This window comes from Mobula birostris, chromosome 8 (assembly GCF_030028105.1).
Source record: "Mobula birostris isolate sMobBir1 chromosome 8, sMobBir1.hap1, whole genome shotgun sequence".
In the NCBI taxonomy this organism is placed as follows: Eukaryota; Metazoa; Chordata; class Chondrichthyes; order Myliobatiformes; family Myliobatidae; genus Mobula; species Mobula birostris.
This window is the reverse complement of record NC_092377.1, coordinates 48107991-48131888: the sequence shown is the minus strand read 5'-3', so window position 1 is coordinate 48131888 and position 23898 is coordinate 48107991. Positions and strand designations below refer to the sequence as shown.

The following is a 23898-nucleotide window of genomic DNA, read 5'->3' as shown; positions in this document are numbered from 1 at the left end:
AGGAGTCTGATGCATAACTTAAGAGAGGTATATAAAAAAAAATTAAATGAGGCATTGACAGTAGACTGAATCATTTTTCACCACTGAAGGGATATCCAAATATGAGATCATTGTTTAAGATGAGAGGAAGGGGTTTTAAACGTGATTTGATGGGAAAGATTTTTTTGTACAGAGTGGAGCTAGGATCTGATTGCCACAACCTTTAGAAGATATTTAGACAGACACTTAATTAGGCAAGCATTGTAGAAGCTAATCTGGGCAAATACAGATAGTATAGATGGGCAAGACAGACAACATTGATCTGGTGGGCTAAAAGGCATGTTCTTGTTCACTGCAAGACATGATTCAGTAGTGTTACCTTTTCTCATTGACCTAGAAATGTAATGATGAGTAGATTTCCTTGAAGACACTTAACACCCCCCCCCCCCATCCTGCCTGCTTGTTTATTTCGCTTGCTGCTGTCCTAGTCTATATTTGGACAGTCACAAGCTTCTGCTTTTTGCACATCTGATTTCCCTGAAGACTTGCTTCTTAATACATGACAGCCTGTATGATAGTCTGATCAGTGTAATCACACCTCCTGTTAATTCTACACATAGATTCTGTCCTTGATCATTGTGAGATATCCTTTATATATTTTTTCTACTGCACTGCAACAGTCTCCTTTGTCAATGTTGCCACACAAACCATCCACCCCCATACACACACAACTTTCTTCCCTTCCCTTTTTTTCCTGCAACCTCTGTACTAAGAAATGCTTGGAACCTATTCTTGCTCTGCTGTTTTTTATGTAGTTCACAAAACTTCGTTTGGTTAATTACTCCCACAGATTTCCTATCTTATTCAATGTATCTGGACCCAAACTTGAGTCTGGTTATTCAAGAACGTGTTCCGTGCCTTTCCTTCTCGTTTTATACTGCTTTCTTGTGCCCGCCACACTGCCAAGTCAGTTTCACACCCTGGCCCCATAAAAAGCTTTCCTTTCCACCAAGTCATTGTACCCTCATTCCCAATACTGAGGTGCAGTCCATCAGTCTTGTGCAAGTTCCATATCTGCCCATATTGGGCACAATGCCCCACGATCTTCAAACCTTCCCCCGTGCATCATTTCTTGACGCCCTTGAGTGCTCTCTTTCTACTTCTACAATTACTGATGTGTGATACAAGGACGATCTTTCTGAGGGCTTCCTACATGCTATTCTTTCCTATCTCCTTTTTAAAAAAAAACTGCAACTCCTCATCCGTGTTTTCTACCTGTCACTAGCATTGATATAAACGTTGCTGGAGCATCTCCATCTGAGAATTCTTTTATCTATTGATTGGCCAACTATCTTGCATTTTCCACATGGTGAAAAATTCCACAGTTCTGAGGTGCCCTAAACTGTCTCTTTTAAAATAACAATCAACAGAGTAAATATTCTTAAAGTGCTATTAGATTTCTTCCAGGGCAAACAAAACAGCAAAAAGACTACATTTCTGGCATTCTTATTTCAACTTGCTGCTGCCTGTTTCCCATGCTCCCAGAAGCTCTGATCTCCGTAAGTGTGATAGCTTTGTAAACACAAGGAATGCGGAATATCACAAGGTAGCAAGGATACTATTTGGCTCTATGCTCAAACATTCTCTTCTATGGGATGATTAAGTTCTTTTGAGAATTAATATGGACAACGGAAACGTAGCTTTTACTTTCTGATTAATCACTCTATTGAATCTATTTGGCAGCAGCTACAGTTTTAAATTCTTTTATATGTTCTTTTAATTATAGAAAATGCATCCAGAGAAAACACCTTCAGAGCAATTATTAGCTGTTAATGAGTTTGAGTCACGTAAGTATGCATTCATTATAAAGTCTGAAATCAATCAAGTTTCTATATTCTGCAACATTTGAAGTTTCCAAATAAAGGATATGCCTCCTGTGACATTCCATTCATCATGATGTAATTAATATTTTGTATTTCAACTCTGCATACAGTACCTCAAAGTGTTTGACAGGTTCGCTATGTTACTTTGACTAAAGCTTCAGTCTGCCCTTAACGATTAGATATATATTTGCTGCACTAGAATACCTCATCTGTGATTTTTCTGAATCTCTATACCATCTGAGGTAGTATAAGGTTCATGGTGGCTGTTATCTCAAATTTGTTCTAACGATTTTTCCAAAGTGACTACTTTGACTTCTTTGTTTTAGCCTGTTAGAAAGGACTCCTATGTACTTTTGTGTGGTCCACAGGGATGCACTGGTACTGTAAGTTGTTTCCCAGCCTCCAGTTTCAATAATTAGTGGAACTATGTCAGTAGCAGAGGCAGCTGCAAGAAGATATTGAAGAGGTCATTTTGAGGCACACTGAATGTTGGTATTACTTGTAGCCCCTTCTTGCTTCTATTCAATAGTTACTTGGCTTGTGGATATTGATTTTTTTACTTCATGATGTTCTAAGTACTTTGCAAAGAAAATATTAATTTGTCAAATGCTTTTAGTGAAGGTGAGGATATTGAAGTGATTAGCATTGAACTAGTATAGGGGTTTACAAAAGACCTTGTATGCTGATCCTCTTATCTCGGTCTGCACAAATCATGGTCTCATATATGAACTTTTTGAACATAGAACAGCACAGCACAGGAACACCGTTTGCACAACCATGTTGTGCCAAAATAATTAAAATTAGTATTGTATAAGCTGTGCTTGCACTAGGAAGCTACTGGGGAAATGATCGACCACTGGGAGAACCATGGTGTGTCAAGCAAGTGGGTAATTTTCTCCTTAATTGTGCTGACTTGAAACAAACACAATTTGATGTAACCTGCTGTCACGACTAAAAGAATAATTGGACTGATAGGGCATTTTAATCCAGGTTGAAATCTGTAGAATAATGCTGCCTTCCCTGTTAGGAGAATACCAGCAATAGCTGGAATGAAGGCTGCATTTCTTTTAGCGGGTCAGAAGTGCAGTGAAAGCCTGCTCCTTCCACTTCTTTGGGCATGCTCATTCTGCTCCTTTGTTTTTGTATCGTCTGAGAGAATATTTATTTGAGGAATTTGACAAGGTAACACCAACAATAGGATCAAACCAACAGTGTGGGCCATGTTGTTCCTGGCACTTGACCTACTGACTTCTCCAATAGATTGAAACCAATATTAAGGTTTCTGAGTAACCATTGTTTAAATCCATTCACTTCAAATGGTTTTGTTTTTGTTTTGTTTCAGACCTTGATAAATTGGATAATGAAAAGAGAGAGTTAATTGAGAGTGACATTGCCGCCCTTCATCACTTTTATTCTAAACACTTGGACTTCCCTGACCAGGCGGCTTTGATTGAGCTCTTTGCTAAGGTTTGTAGCAGCTTTGAAATCTTGTGTTCTGGTGGGAGGGGAGCGAGAGAGAAAATAGTTATTTATTCTGTGGGTGATTTCATGAAACAAATCCACGATTTTTCACATTAACATCAGCATGACTTTGATGCCATATTTGAAGGCTTTAACCCAGGATATCTGAAAGAAATCTGAAAATTGCTGATAGTAACAGAAGAACCATTTCTCTATATCACATCTGGGATGGCTGTGAAGGGTTGGGAAAAAAGAAATGCCCTTTACAAGGTACAACAAAGCAAGAAAATGTGGAAACATTCAGCAGGTCAGGCAGGAGAAATAGTTAAAATTTCAGCAGTGGCAAAAGGTTGTAAGAAGGGAAGTTGATGGACGCAAGAGTGATTCATTTCATGAAGCTAATGATTTGAAATACTGGGACGGGATTGAAGATTGGTTGGAAGTGGAATCTTATAGAAGGTGGTGTAAATTGTGAAGTAAATACAAAATACTCTGCAGATGCTGGGGTCAAAGCAACACTCACAACACGCTGGAGGAACTCAGCAGATCGGGCAGTGTTAATTGTGAAGGATGGTTGAATGCAGAATTTGTAGGGTGAGAATAAATGGAGTGTTATACTTGCTCTGTCCAAGAGGAGAAGGTGTTAGAGCAGAGCTGTGAGAAATGGACTCAATCAGCAATGGTAGAGGTGTAGACATTGTTCAGAAAGAACGACAACATCTTGGAAGCGCGAATGTAGAAAGTCTTGTAAGAGCAAACACAATGGATGGAAGAACTGGGAGAGTGGAATGGTTACAGGACGTGGGTTGGAGTCACTGTTTCTGACACCATTTCTGTACTGGCCACATTCTTAACTGTTGTAGGATCAGAGACCCTCTATATTAGGTCTGCATACAGGCCTAAAATGTACTTGTTCTGAATGATAAATGGTGGCTGCTCTATGATCTTGATCATGAAAGGTGAAAGTATGGTTTGATACTCCAACTGTTACGTTTTTCCATTTTAGAATGATCATTTCAGCTTATTAATTACAGTGATGTACAGGAATTTTAATAATGAGACTTGAGAATATCTCCGCATCTGATTTGTGGCTTGCTTTGTTTAGAATTACTATTTCAGTGGAAGAATGCTATTTCCTGCTGTTTTCAGTTGAAGTAATGTTTTTCAAGTTTAGCCCACTTTTTGTTAACCTCCAAACTAATCAGTGCTGTACTCATTGCACCATTTACCTCTATCTTATATTTTAAAGAAGCAACTTCCATAGAGAAACTCACTCATTTTGAAATTGAAAGGAAATTGCATATTATTGGGTATAACAAACAGTAAAGTAACTTGTATTCTTACCACTGTCTGCACATATTTTTAGGGAGTTACATTGGAAACATAATTGAACCTAACACAGATTTTCCAGCTTGCCTTGCTTAATTTCCATAAGGAGTCCAACTATATAGTGCAAAGATAGCTGGAATGGTGAGAGACAGGATAGAACAAGAAAGCAGGCCTTCCATGTGGAAACATGGTTAAATCTGGGCATTGCCTCTGCCATGGGAATGGAATATCCAGGCTATTGTTTAGTTTTCACTATGCAACATACAGTTTTAGCATTCATGTTGGTCCTAGCACCACTGGATTTTGAGTTCAAAACAGAAATCAAGAGCTTCTCACCTATATACCAGTCTGCCACCGCTTCAGTGGTTTGTCCTTGCAGTGCAGGAATGCACACTCGTGACTGATGGGTCAGTGGATGAAAAGCATGGTTTTGTGGGTGTGGCTATATCTGGCATGAAAAGCCAGGTCTTCCTAATTTTGGTGCAGCATATGGTGGGGGATTTTGCAGAGCTGATGGGACTGAGTGTGCCATTGTCTTAAATTAACAACTTTTATTTTATTAATTGGCCTTAAACTGCCCAGCTGTGAAGTCTGATTTGGACTTCTCTCTGAATAATTGGTCCAGGCTGCTGGATTATTGACGGTGAACTGTAATTGCAATGCTGTTGAACACTGTAAACTGTGTTCATCTAATAGAGTATTACTGATGGGAAATGAAGATCTTTTCTGAGAAATTGAAGTATACTCATCGACAACTTAGTGTAGAGATCAACGCAGGAAGCAGGCATTCATGTAAAGTTGTTAATTTTTCTTCCTTTCTCAAGGTAAATTGCAATGGATTCACAATTGAAGATGAAGAACTTTCTCATTTGGGCTCTGCCATCTTTCCAAGGTTAGGATTGTAATGTGAAGTACAGTCTGATATGGCTACCAATGCAGTTATTTATTCTTGTGAATTAACCTGAAATTTTTATAACGCCATGATGACCTAGTGGTTAGCGTGATGCTTGAGGCGTCGGAGTTCATTCCTGGCGCCATCTATGAGGAGTTTATGCATTCTCCCTGTGACCGTGTGGGATTCCTCCGCTGGCCCTGGTTTCCTCACTCAGTCCAAAGACTATCTGGTTAGTAGGTTAATTAGTCATTGTAAATTGTCCAGCTTGTTGTGTTGGAAGGGCCAACATTCACTTTTAGAGGTCATTAGTGATTTTTGATAAGACAATTTTGGTTAAATTTCATCGTTTTTCTCCCAACCATTATGCAATTCACAATGCCAGAAATTTTTGCTGTGAAGAGCATTTCATAAACAAATCTGAGTGAGTCAGAACGAAATATGGCTGAGTCATAGCCATAGTGTCTGGCCATTGAAGAAGCAAATTTAATTCGGCCTCTTTGAGATGCGTGATGGGGGAATGGTTTAGTGGCATAAATGCTAAAGCGACATCAAACTTATGATTATGAGGACACGCAATCCCCTTTTATTGTCATTTAGTAATGCATGCATTAAGAAATGATACAATGTTTTTCCAGAATGATATCACGAAAACGCATGACAAACCGACTTAAAAGCTAACAAAAACCACATAATTATAACATATAGTTACAACAGTGCAAAGCAATACCATAATTTGATAAGAACAGACCATGGACACAGTAAAAGTCTCAAAGTCTGTTGAAAGTCCCATCATCTCATGCAGACGGTAAACTTCCAGCGCCGCCAACTTGCCGATGCAGCATCCTGGAAGCATCCGACCACAGTCCGACTCCGAGTCTGTCTGAAAACTCCGAGCCTCTGACCACCTCTTCGACTCCAAGCACCATCTCTGCCCAGCGCTTTGACCCCGGCCCTGGCAGCAGGCAATAGGCAAAGCCGAGGATTTGGGGTCTTCGTCTCTGGAGATTCTCGATCACACAGTAGCAGTGGCAGCGAAGCAGGCATTTCAGAAGTTACTCCAGATGTTCCCCTGCGCTTCTCATGGCTGTCTCCATCAAATCCGGATTGTGCACGGCCCCCTAGTTACACATAATCGATATTCATTCGGAACGGCCGCGCACGCTGCATCGCGCCGCCATCTTCTCCTCCCTCTTATCTCTATATAGACAGTAATGTGATAATGGGGCTGGATGATTTGATCCTGTCCCTATATTGTGCCATTTGTCTTTTCAGGCAATTGTTGCTTTTCCTTTTTCAAGTTGTGTGCTCAAATCCAAGAAAACCTAGAGACAAACCTATCCTACTGCAAATGGGTAAGCTAGAAGGTTGTCTGAGTTTTGCAAATGTCGCAAGAGGATGGCTGGAATGGAACAATACCCAAATAAGAGTATAGTAAAACTCCTCCTTTAATTGGCATAAATAGGACGTGGCTGCTGGACTAGCAGATAGTGCCCTTTTCACTGGACCATCATGATTTCCAAATGATTAATAGTTGATTATTGGAGATTTTAATGTTACCTTGGGATAGTAACGAGAATACAAGGTGAAATTTGAGGAGAGTGCTCAAATCCGATTAGCCTGATACGATTTCTGTAAATTAGAACTACAAGGATTGATTGGGAATTTTCTATGTAGAGTATTGGGCAGAAAACGCTGCCAGCCTGCTCTCCCCACTGACATTAACAATTATGGACTTGATTTTTGCAGATCTGCTGCCTTAAGTCACCTCAGTCCAAAATAGCTTGACTATATTCAATGTAATGCAACCATATGGTGACCAGAACAGGCCTACAGAAGAGTTGGCTTGACCTTGTGAAGTGTCAGAATGCCAGCTGTCAGATTCAAGCAGTTTGTAACTCAAACAACTCACAGGATGGAAATACAGCCTCTCAGCAATATATATAAATATAGGCCGATCAAGGGCAATGTGTAGTTAAATCATTCAGACTTCTCTGCAGGATGTAACGATGATGCCACAAACCAAGTTCATACATGACAGAAGATGACTGCACCCCCACAGTAGGCAACAAGTCCATCCTGCAGATCTTCCAGACGCTCATTCATAATAGTACAGAAATAAGGTTTTCATAACTTTTAATGCTTCTAACTCACTGGAAATATTCAACTATTTACAATAAAAAAAACAATTACTTTTTTTAACAAGTGCATTAAAATATTTTAAACTTCTATGATAAATTCCATTAAACAAATTAGTATAATTAATTGAAAAAACATAGAAAACATAGAATCATAGAAAACCTACAGCACAATAAAGGCCTTTTGGCCCATAGTGCTGTGCCAAACATGTACCTAGGGTTACTCATAACCCTCTATTTTTCTAAGCTCCATGTACCTATCCAAAAGTCTGTTAAAAGACCCGCCCCCACCACCGTTGCCGGCAGCCCATTCCACGCACTTACCACTCTCTGCATATAAAAACTTAACCCTGACATCTCCTCTGTACCTACTTCCAAGCACCTTAAAACTGTTCTCTTGTGTTAGTCATTTCAGCCCTGGGAAAAAGCCTCTGACTATTCACACGATTAATGCCTCTCATCATCTTATACACCTCTATCAGGTCACCTCTCATGCTCCGTCACTCCAAGGAGAAAAGGCCGAGTTCACTCAACCTATTCTCATAAGGCATGCTCCCCAATTCGGGCAACATCCTTGTAAATATCCTCTGCACCCTTTCTATAGTTTCCACATCCTTCCTGTAGTGAGGTGACCAGAACTGAGCACAGTACTCCATGTGGGGTCTGACCAGGGTCCTATATAGCTGTAACATTACCTGTCGGCTCTTGAACTCAATCCCACGGTTGATGAAGGCCAATACACTGTATGCCTTCTTAACAACAGAGTCAGCCTGTGCAGCAGCTTTGAGTGTCCTATGGACTCAGACCCCAAGATCCATCTGATCCTCCACACTGCTAAGAGTCTTGCCATTAATACTATATTCTGCCATCATATTTGACCTACCAAAATGAACCACCTCACACTTATCTGGGTTGAACTCCATCTGCCACTTCTCAGCCCTGTTTTGCATCCTATCAATGTCCCGCTGTAACCTCTGACAGCCCTCCACACTATCTACAAGACCCCCAACCTTTGTGTCATCAGCAAATTTACTAACCCATCCGTGCACTTCCTCATCCAGGTCATTTATAAAAATTGCGAAGAGAAGGGGTCCCAGAACAGATCCCTGAGGCATACCACTGGTCACCGACCTCCATGCACAATGTGACCCGTCTACAACCACTCTTTGCCTTCTGTGGATAAGCCAATTCTGGATCCACAAAGCAAAGTCCCCTTGGATCCCATGCTGCCTTACTTTCTCAATAAGCATTGCATGGGGTACTTTATCAAATGTCTTGCTAAAATCCATATACACTACATCTACTGCTCTACCTTTATCAGTGTGTTTAGTCACATCCTCAAAAAATTTCAATCAGGCTCATATGGCACGACCTGCCTTTGACAAAGCCATATTGACTATTCCTAATCATAGGAATCATTAGCATCTGCAACTCTCCAATCCTCCGGAACCTCTCCTGTCCCCATTGATGCTACGATCATTGCCAGAGGCTCTGCAAGCTCCTCCCTCACCTCCTACAGTAGCCTGGGGTACATCTCATCCGGTCCCAGTGACTTATCCAACTTAATGCTTTCCAAAAGCTCCAGCACACCCTCTTTCTTAATGTCTATGTGCTCAAGCTTTTCAGTCCACTCTAATTCATCCCTACAATCACCAAGGTTCTTTTCTGTAGTGAATATTGAAGCAAAGTATTCATTAAGTACCTTCACTACCTCATCCGGTTCCATACACACTTTTCCACTTTTACGCTTGATTGGTCCTATTCTCTTACTACTTATCCTCTTGCTCTTCACATACTTGTAGAATGCCTTGGGATTTTCCTTAATCCTGCTTGCCAAAGCCTTCTCATGGCCCCTTCTGGCTCTCCTAATTTCATTCTTAAGCTCCTTCCTGCTAGCCTTATAATTTTCTACATCTCTATCATTACCTAGTTTTTTGAACCTTTCATAAGCTTTTCCTTTCATCTTGACTAGATTTTCCACAGCCTTTGTATACCATGGTTCCTGTACCCTACCATCCTTTCCCTGTCTCATTGGAACATATCTATGCAGAACGCCATGCAAATATCCTGAACATTTGTCACATTTCTGCCGTACATTTCCCTGAGAACATCTGCTCCCAATTATGCTTCCTTGTTCTGCCATCCTCTTCCTTTCCTTACCCATCTGAGCCACAGGGCCAGACTCTGTGCCAGAGGTGCATCCACTGTTGCTTCCCCCAGGTAGGCCTCCCTCCAACAGTACTCAAACAGGAGTACTTATTGGTAAGGGGGACAGCCACAGGGTTACTCTCTAGTATCTGATTCTCGCCCTTCTGTCTCCTGACTATTACCCACTTATCTCTCTCCCGAGGCCCCGGTGTGACTACCTGCCTATAGCTCTTATCTATCACCTCCTCACTTATACCGACCAGACAAGGGTTGTCGAGCTGCATCTCCAGTTCCCTAACCTGGTCCCTAAGAAGCTGCAGCTCAACACACCTGGTGCAGATGTGGCTGTCCAGAACGCTGGGAGTCTCCCAGACATCCCACATCTGAGACCCAGTACAGGACACCGGTCTCACAGACATCCTTCCTATTCGTATTCTTCACAATTAACAGACTTTGCCTCAACCTGTTATTGCTGAAGCCCTGTTGTGTGAAGGCCCTCCTACTCTGACTCCTGCTACTCTGTGGCCGTTCTATAAAGCTGTCTTCTTTTTAAATTCTTCCATTCAGTCTTAACTCGCTGATGTCCATGCGCCTGCACAGTCATGCCTTCATCAAAAAACAGGCAGATGCTGAAAATCTTGGTTTAAAAAAAGGGAGGAAAAAAACAATTAAATTGACTTTATTACTTATATCCTTCATATACATGAGGAGTAAAAAGCTTTACATTACATCTCTGTTCAAATGTGCAATGTGCAATTATAGTAATTTATAATAAATATTACATACAACAGCATAGTCATATAACAGAAATACAGTTGCGTCAGCATGAATTAATCACTCTGATGGCCTGATGTGAGAAGCTGTCCCGGAGCCTGCTGGTTATGGCTTTTATGCTGCAGTACCATTTCCTGGATGATAACAGCTGGAACAGTTTGTAGTTGGGGTGACTCAGGTCCCCAATGATCCTTCGGGCCCTTTTTACACACCTGTCTTTGTAAGTGTCCTGAATAGTGGGAAGTTCACATCTACAGATGCACTGGGCTGTCCACACCACTCTCTACAGAGTCCTGCAATTGAGGGAAGTACAGTTCCCATACCAGGCAGTGATGCAGCCAGTCAGGATGCTCTCAGTTGTGCCCGTATAGAAAATTCTTAGGATTTGGGGGCCCATACCAAACTTCTTCAACTGTCTGAGGTGAAAGAGGTGCTATTGTGCCTTTTTCACCACACAGCCGGTATGTACAGACCACGTGAGATCCTCAGTGATGATTATGCTGAGGAACTTAAGGTTTTCACCCTCTCAACCCCAGATCCATTGATGTCTACTGGGGTTAGCCAGTCGCCGTTCCTCCTGTAGTCCACAACTAGCTCCTTTGTTTTTGTGACATTGAGGGAGAGGTTGTTTTCTTGATACCACTCTGTCAGGGTAATGACTTCCTCTCTGAAGGCTACTGCTGTACCTGCTGTAGAGATACTCAGCAGGTTAGGCAGCATCTGTGCAGAAAGAAACAATGTTCTTTTGAAAAGACATCAATTTGATTTGACACCATTCTCATTCCAAAGATGTCATATGACTTCCTGATTTTTTTCTTTGTGTTTTCTCCTCAGTTCATCAATATATTGCTTCCCCTTTCAGGAACAAAATAAACGCCACTGTAGTGTGTAGATGGGGGAATATACAATTGATTGGCATAGCCCAGATAATCTGCTTCCATGCCTCCCAAACCCAATCAGTTGTATAAATAATATCTTGCATGATCTTGTGACAAAGTTTTAAATCTGTTCAGCAGTGGTGACTGTTCCTGTGACGTACAGGAATAAAACATTATTTCTATTGATCTGATCTGTGCTGAGTGGAGATGATTGCTGATGCCACCAGGGGGTAGCAAAAATGTGATGAGAAGATTATTTTTCCTTGATTCAAATATTGCCTCTTTCAAGAAAGCAGTTTGCTGAGCATGTCACCTGCCTTGGGTGTTAGTAAGTCTGACGATGCAGGGACTGTAATTACACACACAGTTGGAGTGATCTAAATGCTTAAGCTTACTGTGTTAATGTCTGATGAGTATTCTTTTAGTTATTATCCTGTCTGTTTTAGTAACTCCTCCAAGGTGTTTTTGCATTGATGTTAGATGCACTTGGTATTTACAAAAATATCTCTTAATTTATTTTTGTGTGCTACTTTTAACTCATTGTAACTCATTGTAACTTGCATGACATTAAATTGCTGGCGGTGAGACATCGTGAAGAAATGCTGTAGTAGAGTATTGATTTTTGGCATTTAAAGCTCACCTCTAATTAGTGTTGGGGACTTAAATTAGTGGAGTGAAAGCAATGTTAAAAATGTTCAGGAGTCTCTAGACAAAGGAGCAGAATGTTTTGGGTAAATGGCCTGTCAAATCTCTTTTTTTCAAAAAAAATTAATGGAGCAGCTATGTTTTTAAAAAAAAAGTGAATTCCAAATATCAGCAGTTTCCAGAAACTCTACTGCCACATAAATCATGAGCCTGTTCAGTGATTTAAGATGTGTTTGCTATATTAATATGATTGAGTTATAGGACTGTTTAAAGACATGATTTTCACTCATTGGACACTGAATGCAATTAGTATGTATTTTATCATTTGGATGCTTTAATGGGCTACCTGTAACTCCTGATTTTATACATGAACATCTTGTATCCTTGGCATCCTTTGTAACGGCTACATATATTCTGTTACCCAGCAAACTACATTCACCATCTTCATTTGCCTGGTAGAAAACAGTTTTTGTTTTAACAAGTATTAGCTGTCTTTTTCCCCCTTGCATTATCAATTTTCAACCTGATCAGAAAGTTATTTCCACTTAAATTGCACAATTTTTAAAAGTGGAATCACTGATTTTTGAAATGCCTCAAACATTAATGTTCTTTGTTTTGTTTCTAATCCAGTGTCGCTTTGATGAATCACAGTTGTTGCCCAAATGTGATTGTAACCTACAGGGGGACGACCGCAGAGGTCAGAGCCGTGAAGCAGATATGCCCTGGTGAAGAGGTTAGAAAGCTGTATGATCAAACTTATTTTGGCTTTTAACTTTAATAAAAATGTTAAAATGGACATTTTTGCTGGTGTGTATATTATTAATAATATATGCAAAGTAAGAAACCTTATTACTGCATCATCTTTATTTAGTTTAAGATTAAGAAGTTCGTATAAAAAATAATGAAGATAAACAAACCTTGTGATACAATTGTTAAGGCAGATAAATATGGTGCTAAGAAGTTATTCAATATACCATCCTTTATGGGCATTGCTTTTATACCGATGATGTATTGAGAATATGAGAAACTTGCCAATCATATGTGAAGAGATTGAGTGTTGGGCTTCTACTACTACATCGACTCAGGCCTAAGGGGCCGACGTCAGGCAAAATTTTTTGTTATTTTCTGCATTACAAAACGAAAGACTGTGTGGCGCGCCACTCCTCACACAGACAGTAGGTGGCTGTTGACTCATGAAGAGTTCATCCACCCTTTGACAGGTTTTGTTTTTAGTCCTGTTGGGTGCCTACACCCTTGGTTAACCGAAGTGCACCGGGGGTGTGCCAGTTGAACTTGAGAGTACAATATACCCCTGCCGTATGGCAATTTGGATAATGAAAGTTCAATTAAAATCTTTATCTGTACAGACGTGGAGACATTACTTTTGAGAGAAGAACTTTCTGTAGGATTGCACCTCCCCGCATGGGATTTACTGGGGTGAGGGGGAAGAGGAGAGTTTATGAACATTGAAAGCCCTCCATAACATAGGGTACCCTGCACTCTTTTTGATTAAGTGCTACATTAAATAATTGCAATTGCATATCACCTGCAGGCCAAATTCAATTCAGATTTGATGCTAAATTTGAGTTGAAAATCTTACTTGTCTTTGTCTATTATGTTGTAGATTTTTACAAGTTACATCGATCTGCTGTATCCAACCGAAGACAGGCAAGACAGATTGAGGGATTCTTATTTCTTTACATGCGACTGCAGAGAATGTGCAACAAAAGCAAGGGTAAATTTTTTAAACTTCATGCTGAATTTGATGTTATCATAGTCATATTTTATTGATCCCAGGGGAAATTGGTTTTCGTTACAGTTGCACCATAAATGATAGTAATAGAACCATAAATAGTTAAATAGTAATATGTAAATTATGCCAGTAAATTATGAAATAAGTCCAGGACCAGCCTATCGGCTCAGGGTGTCTGACCTTCTAAGGGAGGAGGTGTAAAGTTTGATGGCCACAGGCAGGAATGACTTCCTATGACCCTCTGTGCTGCATTTCGGAGGAATCAGTCTCTGGCTGAATGTACTCCTGTGCCCACCCAGTACATTATGTAGTGGATGGGAGACATTGTCCAAGATGGCATGTAACTTGGATAGCATCCTCTTTGACAAGCCTTTCTACCTCCTCTCTGCATACCAACACATTTTTGCTGATGAGGCCAGCCACTGTTGTGTCATTAGCAAACTTAATGATGTAGTTTGATCTGGATCTGGTGGTGCAGTTGTGAGTCAGCAGTGTGAACGGCCCTGGTGGGTACCAGTGCTCAGCATGATGAAAGATGAGAACAGATGCCTCATTGTTAGGTGAAAGAAGCTCAGTAACCTAAAGTGGTTTGTCTCTATTTCTGTCATCTTGCTAAAGCTGGGTATTGGAGGAAAAAGAGCATGAACCACTTTTTTTTTATGTCTTTGAGTTGTATTTTCATAGATTTTGCTTCATCTTTAGTTAAAACCAAATCATTCCCAGATAGTCCATTTACACCCCAGGTTGAACTTGGAGCTTAGAGTATCTGAATGTAGTTTTATTATACCCCATTTATCAATTTCTGTGAATTGATGGGACCCATAAGGGGCTCTTTATGACAAAGGGGTTCAAAATGTCAGGTGAAACCGTAGCCTTGCACTGCCATGTTACAACTTTGCCTTATTTTGATGCTGCTTGTCTTCCTCTTTATTTCTGCAGGATAAAGAAAAGTTGGACGTCACAAACTATGGTGAGCCACCAAAGCCAGAGATTGTCAAGGACATGATCAAATATGCAAGGAATATAATTGAAGAGTTCAGGAGAGCCAAGCACTACAAAAATATCCTTTTTTTTCAGTGGATGGTTATGGGGCTGGCATCTGGTTGATACCAAACTGCTACATGCTTGCTAATGATCTTGATTCTAGAAGATTTGTTTGCTCTGTGTTCAATGGAGCAATGGGGAGAGAGAGCATAGGAGCCACCAAGCTTGCACCAACTATCAACCACCCATTACACTAAATCTACATCTTGTTTTATTCTTTCCAAATTCCCAACAATGTAGTGCAGTGTTGAGACCTAATAAAGCCTGGTGAGGCCTCACTTGGACTATTGTGAGCAGTTTTGGGCCCCTTATCTAAGAAAGGATGTGCTGAAACTGGAGACGGTTCAAATGAGGCTCACAGAAATTATTCCGGGATTGAATGGCTTGTCGTATGAAGAACATTTAATAACTTTAGGCCTCTATTCAGTAGAATTAAGAAGAATGAGGGATGATCCAATTAAAATCTATTGAACTGTGAAAGGCATCGATAGAGTGGATGTTTCCCATGGTGGGAGAGCCTTAAGACCAGAAGACAACCCCTCAGAATAGAGGATGTTCTTTTAGAATGGAGTTGAGGAGGAATTTCTTTAGCCAGAGAGTAGTGGAATTCTTTGCCACAGACATACATAAAGATGGCCTCCGTGGCTGCCTAAGGCAGAGCTTGATAAATTCTTGATTGGTCAGGTCATGAAGGGATAGTGGTGTGCCTCAGGGATCTGTTCTGGGACCCTTACTCTTCGTGATTTTTATAAATGACCTGGATGAGGAAGTGGAGGGATGGGTTAGTAAGTTTGCTGATGACACAAAGGTTGGAGGTGTTGTGGATAGTGTGGAGGGCTATCAGAGGTTACAGCGGGACATTGATAGGATGCAAAACTGGGCTGAGAAGTGGCAGATGGAGTTCAACCCAGATAAGTGTAAAGTGGTTCATTTTGGTAGGTTAAATATGATGGCAGAATGTTGTATTAATGGTAAGACACTTGGCAGTGTGGAGGATCAGAGGGATCTTGAGATCCGAGTCCATAGGACACTCAAAGCAGCTGTACAGGTTGACTCTGTGGTTAAGAAGGCATACAGTGTATTGGCCTTCATCAATCATGGAATTGAATTTAGGAGCCGAGAGATAATGCTACAGCTATATAGGACCCTGGTCAGACCCCACTTGGAGTACTGTGCTCAGATGATGAGAGGCATTGATCATGTGGATAGTCAGAGGCTTTTTCCCAGGGCTGAAATGGTTGCCACAAGAGGACACAGGTTTAACGTGCTTGGAGGTAGGTACAGAGGAGATGTCAGGGGTAAGTTTTTTAAGCAGAGAGTGGTGAGTGCGTGGAATGGGCTGCTGGCAACAGTGGTGGAGGTGGATACGATAGGGTCTTTTAAGAGACTTTTGGATAGGTACATGGAGCTCAGAAAAATAGAGGGCTAAGGGTAAGCCTAGTAATTTCTAAGGTAGGAACATGTTCGGTATAACTTTGTGGCCTAAGGGCCTATATTGTGCTGTATGTTTTCTATGTTTTTAAGACAGGAGGTTGGGGCTGAGAGGAAAATTGGATCAGCCATGATGAAATGGCAGAGCAGACTCAATGGCCCAAATGGGCTAATTCTGCTCCTATATCTTAGTCTTATGATCTAATAACTTCACCCATATTCTACCACTCTAGCACCAATTTACAGTGGCTAATTAACCTACCTTCCCACTTGTCTTTGGGACATGGTTGGAAACTGTAGCAACTGGAAACTTGCATAGAGAAAAGAAGGTACACATGATATAGGAACCTATTTTATCATTGTCACATTTACTGAAAAACAGAGAAAAGCTTTCGCTTGCATGTCATCCAAACAGATCCTTCCATAGTACAAAAGGAAAAGTAGAATGCAGAATATAGTGTTACAGAGAAAGTGCAGGGCAGCTTATATCTGTTAATGGCATAAAGTAGGGCTAGGGAATTTGATGGATGCAGAACTGTTCAAATGTGAAGAAAACCTTTGAATAGATGTGGACAAAATAACATTGGAAAGTTAAGTTGCAGATGGAATTTGATATGGTAAAATGGTAATTGCCAATATAGACTGGAGAGAAAGGCACTTCAGGATATAAAGCAACAGATTTTGGTGCATAATTCAAACATCTTTATAGTTTTATAAGTCACCATTATTCATGCAAGTATTTTGTAGCAGAATTTATTTGATTAACAGAATTTTATTAGTCCAATGGCTTTGGTGGGATTTGAATTCATGTTTCTGGATCAACTGTCCAGGACTCCAGGTTGCTAGCCCAATAATAAACGGATTGTGCCACCATGTTTTTACCGTTAGAACTGCAAAGGTGAGATAGTAAGTGTAACCCTCAGGATCTGTTGGCTGCGTAAGTCCAGGGAGGATAGTCTGGCCCCACCAAACGTGAGATTGAGGTGCAAAACCTGTGTTTGTGTGAATGCTGCGTGATGTGTCACCCTGTTACAAATTGGTACCATGAGATAAAACAGTACACCATATGCAATTAAACGATTTAGCTTTATAATTCTTAATTTGACTAAAGGGTTAGTAAAGTAAAACAAAAAGAAAAGAGCCCATTTTAATGCTCTCATCCCGAGAGCAGATGGAGGAATTTATAGTAGGAGATGGCATTTTTGCAAGTGACAGTGGAAAGAGGTACAGTCCTCCAGCTGTGAGAGGCCATGGGTTCATTTTATCATTTTAATGTCAGTATCATTTTATGTTCATTTTTCCATTGTAAGCTGTTTTTATATTACAATTCTTAACAACCTAGCACCCCCTAGTGAGTTGCTGGAGATCTGTGAGTTAAGTCTGGACAAGATGCGATCAGTTTTTGAGGACAACAATGTTTACATGCTGCACATGATGTACCAAGCCATGGGAGTCTGCTTGTACATGCAGGACTGGGATGGAGCTCTTCGCTACGGTCAAAAAATTATCAAACCTTACAGGTAATAAATTGTATTCTATTTTCAACTTTTTAATTCAGTAATTCTTTTTAAAGGTGATTTGTGATTTTGGCTATATTAATGCACTTTTTTTAAAAAATGGAACTAACACCAGTGTGTATACTTAAGAACTGTGAACCGTGCACTTTTAGTCATCTGTACCTCACAGTGGTACCCAGTTACAGCTATGTTTCTTTATGCCATTTAAAAATTTGATCCATATTTCTGTCACATTGTGCATGCTAGGATACTTTGGTAATTATTAACAACTTATTTCAGTGACCTTCACTTTTACTGAGGGGGGCCTAATGTCTCTGCCAACAAAGGAGGCCTCTGAGCAATAACCTCCACACACTAAAACTGATGTTCGTTTATGTTTTGAAGTTTGAAATTTGAAGCTTGTCAGCAAATGCAGATAAATGATTTCAGATCAAACATGGGTGAATACTGTGTAGAGAAATGTTTGGAATGGACAAAAAGATTCATGAAATAGATGTGGGAAAAGAGCTAGGGCTTAAAAAAAAGAATGTGTGACAGAACCGTAGCCCATCTGTGTTGCAGAGTGCCAAGGCGGTTGTGTTTGCAATCATCCTCACAGCAATTTTCCAATATTTACTCCACAGCCAAGATTCTGTATTTCCCGAACCTCATTTGACTGACGAGATTCTTTGCTTATTTCCATTCTTTATAATATTCCCCCTCTGGGCAGCTTTAATGTTGGTTGTGTGTTGTATCAACCACAATTATTTCATAGTGCAAGAATCTTGAAAATCAAATACAAATTAAGGTTGAATATGGAATTAACTTGATACTGGTAATTGGAATATTGTTTCTTTTTTGTCTTCTGCAGAGAATTGTGTGCCCTCCCCCAAAAAATAAGGCACAGGAGTCAGATCACTGCTGAATATTACTGATTTTTAAACATTTTATAACATGCTTCTTGTCTGTTGTTACCCTGTGGAGTCAGAAACACCACAATAGTTGAAATTTCTTGGAGAGACGTTAAGATTCATGCATACTGAAGGCAATATCATTCAACAGGGATTGAAGTAGAAAGTAGCTTGAGCAAACTAAGAATGGGAAGATTCCACCAAGAAAGAATATTTTAATACTGAGGATTGTGTAGCTATTTGGGATTCTGTATTGCCATATTTTTGTGTTCTGTAGGATCCAGTTCCTGTGGGGTATTAGACCCTGTAGAAAATTGGGACTTTTTTGTTCTGGCTTCCTTATGTGCTTAACAACAGAAAATGTTGAAGAGATAGAACTGTCTTGCAGCACATTTGCAGAACATCACAGGCACATATACTGAAGTGGTGTAAGAAGACTGCTTCTGCGCAGTTTAAAGGCACCCCCTCGAGCAGGTCTCATGCCAAAATAAGGTACCTGGGTTGGTAGATTACCAAAAGTCTGTGGTTGCCCTGGCTTCATTTCACAGCTCTGTGTTTGTATTTGTTGCTACTATTTGAGGTAGTCAGGTGCTTAATCCTCACTGCCAAATTCCCACTCACCACCTAATGCTCCAAACCCCAGACTTCCCTGATTTCTTGACAACTCTGCCATTCTGAAATGAACATTCGAATCACATAAACAAAAGAACCTTATCAACTGTCAGGGTATCACTAGCTGGAAATTGGATTTGTTATCAGTTCTCCTCAAGAACAATTATCTTGATTGGGTTCCCATTAAAAGGTTTGGGTAATGTGCATGACCATGATTTTCTGTTGGTGGATGAACATCCTGACCAGTCGATTTCATAATACTGGCTCCCCTGAGTCTGGTTTAAGACAAGAGGTTAAAACCTGTCTTCTATGATCTCACAATATTCAAACTTGGATTTGGAAGATAAGATGAGAATAGATTTTGTGGGATAAAATGCATACCTAATCTGTTTTTTTAAAAAAACCCGATATGATATAAATGTTAGCAGCAGTAATTTGCATCTTTAACTTTTAAAACAATGAATATCTAAGAATAACCTCTCAGCATCTAATTTTGCTGTCGATATAGAACTATGTGGGAAATTGATTTGCGGAAGAAGGGATATGGAATGGACAAGATGGTGACAGTATAATTTGGGAATGAATGGTTGGAAACTAGTAAATGTCACTACAGTGAGGGATCCAGATGTCCTTGCTCTTTTATAAAAGAAAAGGAATAAGTGTAAAGGTAAAGGTTACAAAAATACGAAGTCTTTGATGCAGTTATAAAAGACTTTATAAAAAGCCATTACTGGAATGTTGTGCAGAGTTGTACTTGCCTTGGAGGCAGCGCAACATTAATTTCTGATATGGTGTTGTTGTCTTGAGTGGATTGGATCAACCTAATCTTGCATGAGCATTTATTTTTAAGTCTGAATGATGGTAATAAGCTCTAAATAATTTTGAAAGATTTTGGTTAAGGTATATACTATTCTTCTGTTGTAGAATCTAGAAATAAGGATAATAGATTCATTGCCATTTTAGATTGTTAGAAAATTCTTCATTTGGAGGGTAGTATATCTTTGATTTTTTTTCAACCTCCTGCTGCTAATACTTAGTAGTTGAATATATTCAAGTTTGCAAGTAATGGTGGTTTCAGCTCTTGAAGTGAAGTTCTAGGAACTGTTAATCATATGTTTATCATTGGGAGTTGGCATCGTTTAGTCTTCAGTTCTTGGAAAGTCAAGCACTGTATCTTGTATTTGCTGACGTAATATTCTCTGAGCTGGTGGAAAGTCATTGGTGTGTAGATCAAATAAGATTGGGGCTAGAACAGAAAGGCTGGAAAACTCATCTACACTGCAGAGCTTCACAGGAATTCTCTTACTAGCAACTCTTCAATGTCAAGATGCCAGACAAAATCTATACCAACCCAAACTTTTTAAGATTTTGAAACCACCAACTGCATAATTTTCATCACCACATCAACTGCTGGGACTGCAAAACCAGAAAATAGTAAAGAATTGAGTGGTGTATTGTATCATTGCCAGTTTCTTGAACTGGTCTATCTTCTGTGTTGGCATTTTGCCAATCTCAACCAATTTGGGACTAGTGTTAAGGCCATTGGGGTCTTCCAGACTAATCCAGACTACATTCCAGGGCTGGAAGAAGTTAAAGTGAAATGTGCAGTCTTAAGGGATTTGAACATGGATACGAATTTTAGGTTTGTGATTAAGGGTGGGCGGTGGGATGAGTGAGGAAAGGTTACAGATTCACACAATGAAAAAATACTGGATTGGACACAGATTTAGAATTTGACTGCACAGTTTTGGATTTCCTATTACTTATAAAGGATGAGAGCTGGTAGGGGAACAAAAGAAGATTTAAAACTAGTACCTCAGCCATGGATGAAGGCTTTGGAAACATTGGGGATGGAAGGGGATGTTATTGTAAGAGTTGGAAATCTTGTTCAAAGCAGGTGGGATATCAAAACAGGCAAAATGTGATGCTTGGTATTTTTTCACTTGATGATTTGTACATCTTTGGGAAATTGAACTCCAGTAACTTGTGTAGGAGACAGCTGTGCTTTGGTGTTCTAGAGCTTTACTACTTTCCAGCTGTGAGATTAGTCTATAGAGATTAAAAATGAATTTCAAACATAGCAAAAGAATGTTAAAGGCAATTTTTTTTTAAATTTTAAAAGCACCAAACACTACCCGGCATATTCTCTGAATGTTGCTTCAATGTGGCTGAAACTGGGTCGGTTGTATATGGGTCTGGAACACCATTCTGCTGGAGCAAAGGCACTAAGGAAGGTAATAAATACTCTTTTTGAGTTTCTCTTTAGTTGATATATAGTTTATACTAAACGTGTAATTATTTCAATTAACTTAAATAAATATTCCAAAGGCGCACGAGGTCCTTAATCAATGTTCTACCAAGAAGCGTACCTTAAACCTACTACTTCATGCCAAATTAGGTCACTTGTCTTGAGCTTGTTACAGGCAATAGTCTGTGATCCTGTGGTCGGTGGAAGGGATAATGATCCATTGTGTATGTACTGTCATTTAAAGCTACAGCTTTCTCTTACCACTTTTTTTTACATATACTTCAACCTCTCCAAAATATAGCTCCTTTTCTGAATTTCTGTTATTACTGTTTCACTTAACTCTGAACTTGGAGCGTGAGATCCCTCTGCTTATCAACACTTGCCCTTTGGTCGTGACCTACTAAGGTGCAGCACTTCACATCTGCTATTTCTCTGCCTATATCTGCAACTGATCTATATCCTGCTGTATTCTTTGCCAGGTATCTACGCTGTCCACAACTCCACCAATCTTTGTATCAACTGCAAACTTACTAACCCACCCGTCTACATACATTTTCATCTTGGTCATTTATATACATTGCAAACAGCAGAAGTCCCAGTACAGATCTACGCAGAACACCAGTAATCAGACTTCCAGCTAGAATAAGTCCCTTTGGTCACTACCCTCTGTCTTCTCTGGGAAAGCTGGTTCTGAATCCAAATGGCCAATTCCCCATTCATCTCATGCATCTTAATCTTCTGGATGAGCTTCCCACGAGGGAAAAAAAATTGTCAAATGCCTTACTAAAATCCATGTAGACAACATCCACAGCTCTACCTTCATTAGTCACCTCTTCGAAAAAAAAAATTCAATCAAGTCATTAAGACATGACTTGCCCTGTACAAAGCCATGCTGACTCTTCCCAATCAGACCAAGATGTTCCAAATGCTCAGATATCCTATCCCTAAGAATTCTCTTCAGTAAGCTCCCTACCACTGACATGAGATTCGCCATTCTATAGTTTCCAGGATTATCCCTGGTTCTTTTTTTTTATAAAATACGTTATTTACAATTTTCAGTTTTACAAAGACAAAATAAATTGAAGATGTACAAAACAATACAAAGGGAGTACAGCTCCAGGTGGAGCACAGACAAAACAAATCAAGAACAAAAAAACAAAAAGGCTGCCAGACAATTTACAAGATTACATAAATAAACTTTCAGATAAAGCATTGACATAATAGTGACGTCAGGGAATCAATGTAAAGTAAAATGAATAAAGAAATCCAGTTAGGCACCTCACTATGTATGTGAGGTAATATGACACTGAGCCAATAAGGGTCCCCATATTCTCTCAAATGTATTCTGTGTATTGGGTTTGTGCAGCCGCAAGCTTTCCATTTGTATAATAGACAACATCTCCTTGAGCCAGTGTGCGAAGGTGGGTGGAGTAGTAGACTTCCAGTTTAAAAGAATAAGTTTCTTAGCCACCACCATTCCTAGATGCAGAGCTGAGGGACTGAGGGACTTGGGCCATATTATATTTTTTTGTGTAGATATATGTTTACTCCTATCTTGTATGTGCTATATGTGTCTTGTGCTGTGCATGATTGTTGGTACTGTTTTGCAGCTTGCCCTCGAAGGAATGCTGTTTTGCTTGGCCCCATGTATGGGTTTTCATGTATATTTGAATGATAATTGACTTGAACTTCAACTAATCTCTATTCAAGAATATTCTCCCACAATATTCTCCTTTACTAACAGTGTAGTGTCATCACTATATCTCTCTGTAACACACAAAATGCTTGGAGGAATTCAGTAGGTCACGCAGCATCTATGGGAATGAGTAAAAAATTTACGTTTCGGGCTGTGACTCTTTATCAGGACTGGATGAGAAGGGGGAAGATGCCAGAATAAAAAAGGTGGAGCTGAGGGAATGAGGGGTAGCTACAATATGATAGGTGAAGCCAGGTGGGTGGGAAAGGTAAAGGGCTAGAGAAGAAGGAATCTGGTAGGAGAAGAGTGGACCATGGAAGAAGGTGACCGGGGGAGGTGATAGGCAGGTGTGGAGAAGAAGTTTGAGACGGTCTTGCAATTGTGACTTATTGGAGTAATTGATGAGATTGTTAATTCACCAGAACTGCTCTTCCTGTATTAGTACTTGGATTCTACCAGACTTCCATTATGAACTTCTGGATTTGCTGCTCTAGTTACTTTCAATCTGACTGTGACCTGTTTTTCCCCATTTTGTGTAAAGTTGCTACTGTCACTATAGTCAAGTACTTTTGTGAGTTGC

At 40.0% G+C, this 23898-nt stretch overlaps 1 protein-coding gene across 1 annotated transcript in view; it reads left to right on the top strand.

Annotated features, from left to right (window-relative positions):
* The window catches only part of LOC140201288 (N-lysine methyltransferase SMYD2-like), a 50513-nt gene that overhangs the window by 25390 nt on the left and 1225 nt on the right, over positions 1-23898 (top strand). The window contains exons 4-11 of the mRNA XM_072265144.1: positions 1766-1826; positions 3205-3329; positions 5477-5544; positions 12758-12860; positions 13752-13862; positions 14820-14940; positions 17701-17875; positions 21497-21608. Of these exons, the coding sequence (XP_072121245.1) occupies positions 1766-1826; positions 3205-3329; positions 5477-5544; positions 12758-12860; positions 13752-13862; positions 14820-14940; positions 17701-17875; positions 21497-21608 (876 nt within the window). The remainder of the gene's footprint in view (positions 1-1765; positions 1827-3204; positions 3330-5476; positions 5545-12757; positions 12861-13751; positions 13863-14819; positions 14941-17700; positions 17876-21496; positions 21609-23898) is intronic.